At 36.1% G+C, this 12,715-nt stretch overlaps 1 protein-coding gene across 4 annotated transcripts in view; it reads left to right on the top strand.

Annotated features, from left to right (window-relative positions):
• The window catches only part of LOC145673404 (uncharacterized), a 491,254-nt gene that overhangs the window by 422,528 nt on the left and 56,011 nt on the right, over positions 1–12,715 (top strand). For all 4 annotated transcript variants that reach the window (XM_081743072.1, XM_081743073.1, XM_081743074.1 and 1 more), the window contains one exon: positions 1,232–1,425. In XM_081743072.1, the coding sequence (XP_081599198.1) occupies positions 1,232–1,425 (194 nt within the window). The remainder of the gene's footprint in view (positions 1–1,231; positions 1,426–12,715) is intronic.

Below are 12,715 nucleotides of genomic sequence, written 5' to 3'. Positions count from 1 at the left end.
ACACACACACACAGATATATATATATATATATATATATATATATATATATATATATATATATATATATCGGGTTTTGCAAAATAAGTGTTACAACTCTTTGGAGGTGACTCCTGCCACTGAGACAAGAAAAAAAGTTCTCTTGAACTTTCGGCTATCGGACATAGTTTCAGATCTACAAGGTGCCGAAAGCGTGGGAGAATGACTTTCCGAGTTTCCGACGCCAATAGCTCGGGAACTATCCAGCGTAAAGAGGGCGGGTAAAAAATTTACTGAAGAAGTCATACCTACTGTATTGAAATTTGCATGTTTCACAATCCTACCATGCACGCGCAAGGGATTCCCCAAAGGAACGTAGGGAGTACCGGATAATCTGCCAAGTGAAAATTGGTCTAAATGGATATGAATTGATAGCTTCTACCAGGTAACAATAATTCGTTTGTATTAAGTCGATATCTTGAACAAATACAAAATGGCGGACAGCTTCATGCCCGTTGTGTGTGGTTGCATAATCACCAGGTACGGGTCCTAGCCAACAGTGACGCTCTGAGTATTAAGTGTTGCGAATTTGTACTCAAATGCTCTAGAAAGACATCTGGAGTGTCGGTAGAGCACAACAGATTAAGCAAGGTGATCCACATCTGTGAAGACACGTAACGAAAAATGCCCAGAAATGCACTCATACCAAATATCCCATCTAACTATAGTATAATGTACCTAATATATATATAAATACAGAGAAAAAGGGGTCACTACGCCACAATAGGTCGGTGACAGTTCGTGCAAATAAAATAGGAATAACTTTGTAGATGTTCGGTAAACAAAACTATTTACAAAATACAAGTTAAGAAACATTAGGAGTTGTCATTTCATATCATAGTTGATCAAAGGATTTTGTGAGGTGCATTTTTATAGTTTAATTTTAAAAACAGAAGTTTTATATTCTACACTACTTCTTTCATTTGAAGTCATTTTCAATTTCATGGATTGTTAACTTATTACTTTAATATTTTCTTTGACAAGAGGTAGCGCTATGACACAGAAACCAATAATTTCTTTTCTTTCTTTCTTTCTTTTTCTTTTCTTTTCTTTTCTTTTCTTTCTTTCTTTCTTTCTTTCTTTCTTTCTTTCTTTCTTTCTCTTTTCTTTTCTTTTTTTTTTGCTAAATGAAATAATTGAAATGAGGTTTTTAATAATAATAAATTGAAATGACTGATTTGGGTTATATTTCAGGTAGTAGGACTAGAACCAGCTTCTAAATATTTAGTTGGTATCACGGCGAAAACAATTATAATGGGACCCGCAAGTCAAATCAATGCAACCACAAAACTCCCAACGCCAGTGATGGAGAAGTCTGAGGTTGAAAAAGATGGCAATACATGTAAAGTTGCATTTAGTCCATTGCAGTCTTTCACTGAGATTTTGAGGTAAGTACAATGTATAAGCATATATTCATTTCTCCTGAACGCATTTTTGTTACTTTACTAGTTGACATGCCTGCTTTTGTACGGGGAGAATAGCTTTATATAGAATGTTTGAACTACCTAGCTGCACTTAATATACACATTTCAAAGAAAGTAATATGCGCAGTAGTTCGCGCTTTTATGCCTCTGCTTCCCTGATTCAGGGGCCATGGTCCAGGGATGCATAGAACAACCCGTAGCAATTGATACGTTCCCTGACCCAGGAGGGGTACATAAACAACTGGATATGTACCCCTGTAAGTTTGATGGCTCATCTAGTTTCTTTTCGTGAGTATAATTTTTTTAAAGTAAAATTTGAAGGTTTTTACCTAGTATATTCCCTCTGATGAGGTTATATCACATTGTCGGTCCAGGTAAGTGTAGAGTGTAGGACAGGGATGCATTAACGTGATCCCTGAGGAGAGGTATCGACCCAACCTCAAATTTTGGAAAGTACCAGATTTCAAATTCGTTATATCAGTATAGGCCTATAGTATTACACCTATATATTTAGGTGATTTGTTCGCCCCGTTTTATGGAAAGAATGCCAAAAATATATAATTTTGAAAGCTTATTGACCACATGTATTCTTCTCTTTAATGACGGTTTATAACGTTATGTATGAGTACAGACACACATAGGACATGAGTATATTTTACACTTCTCTAAAAACCCAGGCGTTTGTGTATGCTCACCCTATTAAAATTTGGAAATTGTCATAGTGAGGATAGTATAGAACCATAATAAAGTTTGATCGATTCACCTTGTTCTCCTGTATGGGTAAATTATTGGCAACAATTTATTTTAGGATATTATTGCCCTCTTTTATAAAATTTATTTCATTTGGCAGTTAAGTATAACATCCTTAATTCCTACAGAAATCAGGAGCAGTTAATTAATCATGACTAAAAATAGTTTGGAAATTTAAAAAATCTGAAAACAAAATTTTCGATTGAATTTTCTTTAAATGTTTAAGGGTTCTGAAACAAGTTTTTGAACAAGGTTTTAAATTTAAGTGAATTATGTTTCTGAAACTTTAATCCTGATATTTTGTAACTAGAAATTAGTTTTGAAATTTTCCGATTTAAAATTCTGAACAATTTTATTTGAATTTCAAAATTTAAAAAATCTGAAAACAACAAAATTTAGATATCAGAAAACTCTGTTTGTTATTTTTAGTACACATGATAATTTTTATTGGTATTCTTTGTTGCAAAAAATTAACTGAATTCGAATTTCCGTACATGTACTTTTTTCCGGTAAAATAGTTTTCAGAGAAACCAAATGTGCTGTGAAATAAAAGACAGGATTTTTAAGTAGCATACATTTAACAAAATATATTTTCATGCAGTGTACATTTTTGAAATTTTGCAAATGAAATGATTCTTTTTCTGAGTGCGTGTGCAATAGTAAAGGTGTATCTGTAATTCCTCTTCCGACGGTAGAGGAAACAAACTCTGTAAGGAAATAATTAAAAATGTTAATGTACAAGATGTTTCTTATTTTATTTTCCTGAAAAGAGAACAACTTATTGACATCTAGCAAGCACTTGAACTCACTTTCTCTCTCTCTCTCTCTCTCTCACACACACACATAACAAATGATCACTCAGATCATAACAAATGATCATTAAATGATGATCATTTAATATATAACATTCAGAGATTATATATTAAATGATCATGAACGACTAACAGCAGGTACAAGAGAATACTTCCATGACTATTGTAAGAAGAACAGGAGAGACAGAGAGTGAATTATTTTTCCTGAAAATCAATGTGGTAATGAATAATATTTACAAAACTTGATTTGCTTTATTCTAGAAATATTTTATAGATTGAACATTATTATTGTTGATTCTTTCCTCATTCTTCGTGTAGTAGAGGCGAAACGTTGTTGGATGATGTATTAATTGCTTTTTTGTGTCGATCCTAGAAACTCGAAACTCATTATTTAGTTACGCCGAGGTGAAAAACTGGAAGCTCAAGATAATGTATTCTTGAAACCTAAAATAAGGATATATATATTGTAGATATTGAACAAAGTTTAATGTTTAATGTTTCATATTTAGGCACACATAAAATGCTTAAAGATAATTTTATTCGTACCTGAAATCATTTCATGGGTGGTCTCCGAATGGCATCGGAAGAAAAAGAGATGTGTGGTATCTTTGGATTCGCTTGAGTCTTGTGCAAAATGTAAGAGAGAGGACATTATACCTTGCACTCTGTTCATAGTTGATGGTTGGATTCCAGGTTTTTCCTCGTCTTGCGTCTGTGACGATGAAAAATAAGGTGTAGTTGTGGATGGGGGAAATATGTCTGTTGTACATTATTTTCTAATTTCGCTTTTTATACTAATATGGGACTGTTTGATAGATGTTTGGTATTATTCAGCGTTTCTTATAATTGAAGTTATATTTCTTCTCTTGTGGTTCCGTAAGAATATGTCTCGAGCCCTGAAAATTTGATGCGGCGACTCGATGGAAATTTTTTCATAGGATTGATTTACAATAATTTGCCCCAGACTATTGACACTTAACTTCTGTCTAAAGTTGTAATATAGTGTAAAACCTCGAATTTTACAAAGGTAATTTATTGTGTCCGTGTCGGGATCATAGATTTCCCAGGTGTACTGTTTAGGTCCTCCGGACACGAATTTCTTGATGTATGCGTTCTTTTAAACAAAAAATCATCTAGTTCGTCATCGAGCCAAGAAATGCATCTGGATGTATTATAGGTTCTGACGCTCGTAGTGTCAATATCACTGACTCTGTGTCAAAATATACGACTCTTTCTTTGAAGGTTTCTAAATATTTATACGGTTTCAATTAGGCCTGGCAAGTAGTGAAAGCTCCGAGGTAGACAATAGAATTACGATTTTGAACTGGAACATCCTATTAATATTGCTAATAAAGATATAATAATGTGTCATTCATAGAAAAAATAGATTCACATGTATACCAGGAACTGTTAGTTTTGATGCAGTTCTTTCGGATCATTAATTATGGTGGTCTGGCTGAAATTGCCCCACATGGCAAGTCGTCTCCACATTAAGCTCAAGTAATGTTTTGCGAGACTAAACATGCGAAATTAGTCACCACATTCCTTGCATCTAAGGAAATTCATTCACGTTGTTGTACCATATTAGTCAAGGCTCTAGCCCATACCACGTGCGCATTATATGTGCCCTTATTTTGACTGCTGGGTGTTATTGCGCACTTAAAAGAGAGTTAATTTCTATTGGTGACGTGATCTGATTCATGGTTGTTTAGTCGCCATATTGAATTCAAGATGGCGGATCATTACCTTCTTTAAACGCTCATAACTAAGTCATTTATAGACCGATTTTAATCATCTCTTTCCCTTTGGAAATAAACAATTACACTCTACAATTTTCTATTCTTGTACTTTCGCTAAATTTGCGCCGTGTTCCCGAAAAATTGAAAAAGAGTAGAATTGAAGATAAAAATTTATTCTATTTTCGGAATTTTCTCGAAAATGGTTAATAATTCAACATTTTAATAACACAAGAAAGAAACAGAATTTAATAACCTTTAAAACGGTATAGTTTTAGTTTGAAACTAAGCTATATATTAAAGGAAAACTAATAGTATATATGACTTTTATTGTTGTTACAAAAACAGTTCTTTCTCCGTTTTTACCTGCAAGCAATATATCTGTACTCTAGGCGCTAGTCCATCTCACGTGCGAAGTTTTATGTCCCCTAAATTTTGTTGTGGTGTTTCTTAAATACCTATACAAGTATGAAAATGGTTACATGATACAGATCATAGTCGTTTGGTTGTCAGATTTAAAAATCAACACCAAATTACTCGATTTTTTCTTCATCCCTCCGTACCCAGTATTTCGAATTTACAGCCTAGTTGCTCATTTTAATCCTTTGTAAAGTAAATCTTATAGCTCTAAATTATAGTGTATTTGAAAAAAATAGAATAATGACGTATTTTCAGATATAAGTTTTAAAAACGTGCAAGCAAAAAATTATTTTAGAAATAGAAGAAGTATGTACGTCTAAACAAAAACGTCGTAGTGGATAATACTAGTACAAATTAATAACATAGTGTCAAAAATTAAAATGAAAATTGCATGTCTTTCAGTCGAGATAAAGACTTAAACATTATTTATAAGGGTTTCTGCATTGGTCCAAACTAGTACTTTTACATTTACAAAAGTCACAGCACAATATTTCCAATTTTCTATAGGGACATACAGTTTCTCTGAACCCATCTCGTAATTACATTGCTTAGGAAACTTTTTAAGCTCCGATGGGTCATCTGTCACTTGCAGAATTCAGTATCCCCTTCTTTTATGTAATCATAGTGCAACGGATTGAGTTTCTGAGATGGTTCCAAAGCACAAATCCACATATAGCATGGCAATTAGCTTGTTTTTATGTGAAGAGTGATAGATATTGAAGTAGGGGCCAAATCTTGAAAGTTTCGAATTTCTTTTGATGGAACTGATGGAAACGTAATTTATTCATTGTATCTAAGCTTGAGCCAAGTGCACGAACCAAAAGTTCCCATGCTATTTTTTTTCACGTTATCATTTAGTGGCCCTTTGCCAAAATCCAACAAGAGGTCTTTCGCACATGATTTTTCTGCTCTCAAAGTGCTGTTTGTAGCGTCGCAGCCGGTTAAAAAATGAATAGCTGGTAAAGCTTTTAAATCAGCAAGCGATACTCTGCTTTGAAATGGGTCAAGTGGAATGTACTGCGATGATTTTCCTACTCCACAGTAAATCCAAAATTCTTGCAGTCATAAACTTTTCCACTTTTGTAGGTAGTGATAAAGGGCATCAAGAGAAACCATCCCTATCAGTAGAACAAATAATCACGTTAATTAGTTTTGAAGTCAGTGTCATGTGAGAAATATGGGGTAGGATTCTCCCATCTGCTTCTTCATGGTCAGATTCTCATCCATCCCATATTTTATAGAAACACATCATGGCTGACCATGTTTTACTACACTACCAAGATAAATCGGAAAAGATGAAGTAACAGTATCTTTCTCCTGGAATATCAAATCAACAAAGTGTGACTGCAACAATTCTTTGTTTCTAGATGAGGCGCAGTAGGCGTCAGTACCTACAGGAAGCGGTGTTCTGTCACTTGGGACTGTATATTCTACAGGCTGTTTCCGTTATCGCTTGGACGTTTCAAGCACTTCTACAATTTTCTTCTTATAAACGTCGAAAACAATGTTCATGCACTCACTTGTGTGAGAAGCTCCTCAGATAGCTTTCCAAATACTTCTTACAAACTCTTCATATGTCTTCCAGTTTACAGATTTAGTTGGAACTTTCCTTGCAACCGCCATAAGGTCTATAACTTGTTTTATCGGATGATTGAGGCATTTTGGAATTTGGCGGTGTTTGTAGCTTTTTTCTAGCTCATGAAACAGCTGTGATTTTTCGGTTTTGTAAGAAATTCTTTTCTTGTCAAAAATAAAGATGTAGAAATTAATTTAAAAATTACAAAACTTCCAAGATTTGTCCCCTACTTCAAGATCTATCAGACTTCACGTAAAAAAAAGCTAATTGCAATACTATGAATGGATTCGTGCTTTAGAACCATCTAAGAAACTCATCCATTGGACTATGCCTACATAAAGGAAGACGGTACTTTAATTTCGCAGGTGACAGATGATCCATCGGAGCCTGAAGATTTTCCTAAGCAATGTAATTACGAGATGGGTTCAGAGAAATTGTATGTCCCTATAGAAAATTGGAAATATTGTGCTGTGACTTTTGTAAATGTAAAAGTACTAGTTTGGACCAATGCAGAAACCCTTATAAATAATGTTTGTCTTTATCTCGACTGTAAGATATGCAATATTCATTTTAATTTTTGACACTATGTTATTAATTTCTACCAATATTATCCACTAGGACCTTTCTGTTTAGAAGTATTCCTTCTTCTATTTCTATTTATTTATTTATTTATTTATTTATTTTTGCTCTTTGAATGCACTTTTTGAAAACTTGTATCTGAAAATACGTCATTATTCCATTTTTTCAAATTACACTATAATTTACAACTATAAGATTTACGTTACAAAGGAGTAAAATGAGCAACTAGGCTGTAAATTCGGACTACTGGGTACGAAGGGAGAAACAAAAAATCGAGTAATTTGTCGTCCGTTTTTAAATATAACAACCAAACGACCACGATCTGGATCATGTAACCGTTTTCATACTTGTATATGTGTTTAACAAACCCTACAACAAGACTTAGGGGACATAAAATTTCGCACGTGAGATGGACTAGCTTCTATAGTTCAGATATATTGCTAGAAGGTAAAAACGGAGGAAAAACTATTTTTGTAACAATTAGTCATACATACTATTAGTTTTCCTTCAATATATAGCTTAGTTTTAAACTAAAGCCAGCATGTTGTATAACCTTTTGAAGGTTGTTAAATTCTGCTTCTTTTTGTGTCTTATTAATATGTTGAATTATTAGCCATTTTCGGGAAAATTACGAAAATAGAATAAAATTTTATCTTCAATTATACTCTTTTCAATTTTTCGGGAACACGGCGCAAATTTCGCGAAAAGTACAAGAATACAATATTATAGAATATAATTTTCTCTTTCCAAAGGAAAAGAGACGATTAAAATCGGTCCACAAATGACCGAGTTATGGGCTTTTAAACAAGGTCATGATCCGCCATTTTCAATCCAATATGGAGACTAAACAGCCATGAACCATGATTTGATCACGCGACCAAAAGAAATTAACTCTCTTTTAAGTGGGTAATAACACTTAGCAGTCAAAATGAGGGCACATATAATGCACACGTGACACAGACTAGCGCCCCCACTATATGAATATATTGTTGCTTTTCTTTATTCCTGATACAATTGGCTGTTCATCCAAAAGCTTCGTCTGTATATATTAATAAATGAATACAATGAAACAATATACAAATATCGAATTACTTCATTTTTATTTTCATCCGCCACGTGATACAATTTAATGGTGTTAGGAATCCCGTTGGTATAATGGCGTATTATGGTAGAAGAATGTGTGTTTAAATATAGTGCCAATGATGGATTAGATTTAACAGTTGAAAAAAATTCACACTCCCAAATTTCATACATATTGTATCCCATATATATTGTACACATAATATTGATCTGTGTTCTTTCATAGCGAAAATTTATGGTCTTCTCTGAATTTTAATAAATGGGCTGATTACGACCTATAGAAAAATACTACAAACATCAACATAAATTACAGACTTGAAACTTATAAACATCTATTTTTCTTTAGAAGGATGTATAATTCTGTCCTTCTGTTTTCTCCAGGTAGGCAAGCCATTGAAGTGCAATACGTGATTGATTATTTTGATGGTAGTATCCTCTTCCAGGAAGAATGCCGATGGTGTTGGGTTTCAAAAGTTTAGATGGAAAACATCATTGCAGGCACTTACAATTATCTTCCATTTATTTACGTGCGTCTCTGTTTCGAAGATGATCATAAAATATAAATAGGCTTGACGAAGTACACTGACGCCCTGTACACAATATTTCACTAACTCTTCTTGAAGAAATAAATATGCCGTCCTGGTGTTCTTTGTACCATTTCATGGAGGGAACTTCTCTGTCCTTACACATTCAACTCTATGGGTACTGCACATTTTTGAAAACTAGATTTTTTTCACTTTGCTCACAAATTTTATCGATTAGTAACTTTTTAAATTTTTTCTTCATATCTAATTTTTCCCACTGGGTTCCGTAGGTGTAAAGAAAGACTCATTTTTATAAACAGCACTGATATTAATTATTTTTAGAAGGAATACTACATCAATGTAATAAATGTTTATAAACAACTAAAACATTAACTGTTTCTGTACAGCACTCATCATTCTCGATCATCTTCTTTTAACCTTTTATTTTATTTATTGTTGCATTGTCTACCACCAATGCATTTTGTGGAAAAGCACGTGCATTCAAAAGGGCATCGTGCCACACATCCGGAGCAACAGTGTTTAATGATTTCTCTGCAGGCTTCCATAATAGGAGGAAGAGAAGACCAGACTGGTGTCCACTCCCCATCAACAATGATCCTTCCCCATCCTTCTGGCTTTGGAATATTGTTTTTCCCTGAACATGCACGAACCCAGACTTCACCTGCCTGGTATGCTTAGCGAAGGCAATATTGCATTAGTGCCTCATTTGTTGGAGGAAGACTTTATAGACTGCAACTTTTTGAAGTAAAAAAAAACTTTCTAAGGTGATAGACTGAGAAATCTGCGTAATAGAGTAAATGAGTGAACATCTCTAGAACTTGAAACGTTTCGTCACAAATAGACTCCTGTGGTAGCGAGATTACATGTAATGCTTCAGTAATTTAAGGGAACGATTTTCACACTTTTCAAGCAGTCTGTTTCCTTTCATTGCAAACGATGACATTACACCTGTTCCAGTAAATGCACGAAACCCCCTCAATGGAAGACCTTTATGTTCACCTTTATTTTCAAAGATATCATTAATGCTCATCAATCTCTGACATTTGCCAAAGCCAAAGAATCCACATGTTCCGAAGTCCAGCAGCTTTAAGAGTGTGAAAAAAGATTTCGCCAAAACAACTGCATCAGTATCTACTATACAAATCATAACTTTTGGCTCCATGCTCAACACTGTCTTTAGTGTGGAAGAGAATTCTCCCGTCAGCTTGCTCTTCTGCCGTGTCACGACAAAACGCTGTAACTCGAGTTACATTGTTTTGTCGCTATAAGCATTTTTGAATTTCCCGCCACATATATTTATGTTCACCAGGCCCAGCTTTGAGCTGGGTCAAATACTTTTGAAAATATAGCAAAGAGAACTTCGATGTAAGTAGGAAATTAGCCTGTCTGTAGCGACAAAACGACGCAAATCGAGTTACATTGTTTTGTCGCTTCTGAACGGCTGCGTAACTGAAATTACATTGTTCTGTCAATGTCATTGTAAGTAGTAAATGTGCATTTAGTAGCGACAAAACGATGTAACGCGCATTACATTGTTCTGTTGATACATGAATGTAGGATTTTCGGATCTTCTGTTTTTACGCGTGTCTGAGAGTGACGTCTCCGTTGTATAAACCAATCAATGGTTGAATCTGAAGCCAAGGTAAGAATAAGATAGCAATACCATTGCAGCTCAAATGCATGAACTATTTAAGTAGTGTGAGAGTTGGTCAGGGATTTGAAGTTGAAACAGGCACGTATTTAAGGGGGGGGGGTCCAGTTGACCCGAACCCCCTAAAAATTCAGAGCTTTGTGGAAAATAGTATAACTTCAGGCGTAATTATACATATTTAATGTACTTTTCATGCACATACACCCCTTGGGAGACGCGCCTGAGTTGAAATGATTAACGTTTACAAGCGGGATTAGACTAACTCACTAGTTGTAGACTGTCAGTTCTTGTCCTTACATGCATGGCTAATTATTATAGACAAGGGTTGATAATGTTTCCAATCCTCAGACTAGCCGCTGAGCAACGCATAAGGTATAAATCGAGATTGATCCCTAAGTCCCTAACCATGTTGAGCAATTATGTATATAGCTTAAATATGCCTCAGACTGAGAATTGCTGCAGCTGGAATATACTCAGTGGGATTGAAGAAAGAGGTATGACTCAGATTGAACAGTGCACCAATGTTATGACTTCATAACCTATATGCAGCATAATTCATTATATTCCAGAACAAACCAAATCCACTCTATGTGGATCTTTGGGCTGGACGGTGGGAATCAACAGTCAAAACCAGCCAGAACATGGGAGTTTCTGCCATGTTCCAGACGGCGTGGAAGGATGACGAGACACGGATTATGATGCAGACGCGATCATATTTAGAATATCTTGAAATTAATGGAATTTATTCAGTCGCTGTGATTAATGGAATTTATTCATTTGGATCATTGGATCATTCCGGATTTGGATCATTGTCACGCCAACGTGAACGTGGAGGATGCAGCGAAGAACCGACCCGGAGAAAAGAAGAACACAGTGAAAAATCAACAGAGATAGAATCGTTTGGAAGCTACGAGAGCGAGGTGACTGCAAGATCAGGAAGAGAATTCAGTGGCAGATGAAGGGGAAGATCACGAGGGAGATCGATTGCAAGGTCGAGAAGATAACACTCCGCCTCGAAAGAAGAAAAAGAAAGACGTGAGAAGTGTCGAGGGAAGGATTGCAAGAGACAGAAAGAAACACCCAATCCAACCTTCCTGTAAATGCAAGAAGGGGTGCAGTGAGAAAATCCTGCAGGCAACCCGTGTACAGATCCATGAGGATTACTGGGGTATGGATATCCAAAGAAGACGAGATCACCTGGCAAGAGTGTGACCAGACAGAAAACTGCAAGCAAGACGATGTTTCCAAAATGGCGCAGGGAAAACACGCTGAAATACAGAATGGACAACCACATTATATACAATCAGTTCTTTCTCAACACCCTCGGTTACACAAACGATCAAGCCGTGGTGTCAGCTTGCAAACCTGTAACTGCTGAGGCGGACAATGGAGCTTCAGCCTTTACGTCACTTGTAAAGGCTGAACCAGACAGGCGTGGGAAGCACAAACCTGCCCATGCACTGCCTGACGGTTATAAGCAGCAGATCAGAGATTTCCTCGAGATGATGAACCCGCTTGTGTTACATTACAATTTAGAGCATGCCCCAAACAGGAGATATCTCCCCTGCGACTACACTGCGTCGAAAGTGTACGAAAAGTACCTCGAAGATTGCAAAGAAAAAGGAAGAAGGAATGCAGCTGGTCAGTTTTCAACGAGGTGATGAAAGATCTCCACATTTCCACTTCAAGACCACCCAGGATGCCTGTTCCAGATGCGAGCAGCATCGTTTGGCCGTTCACAACGACAACGACGGGCCGCAGCAGGAGCACTCCTGAGAAGCCTGTGAACAGATCTTCCACCTGAAGAACCGTGATCTGGCCCGGGGGCACATGCACGACTTTCAAAGCAATGAAGAAATTTGTTAGTCTACACTGTCGATATGCAGAAGGTGCCCTCGATGCCAAAACTGTCTACCAAAGACAGCTTCTTCTTGCGAAAACCTGTGCCGTTCAATGAGACATTTGCTCAGGTTGGCCAAGGCGCGGAGGCAGTTTGCGTGCTGTGGCACGAAGCGGAAGGCGGGCGAAGGGCAAGCAACATTGCGTCTGCCTACGTGGCTTTCATCCAAGGTCATGCCAGGGATTTGGAAATCATCTACCTGTTT

The sequence above is a fragment of the Thermobia domestica genome, chromosome 16 (assembly GCF_964235325.1).
Source record: "Thermobia domestica chromosome 16, izTheDome1.hap1.1, whole genome shotgun sequence".
NCBI lineage: Eukaryota > Metazoa > Arthropoda > Insecta > Zygentoma > Lepismatidae > Thermobia > Thermobia domestica.
Note: the sequence above shows the minus strand (reverse complement) of the source record. Positions and strands in the feature narration are given on the sequence as shown.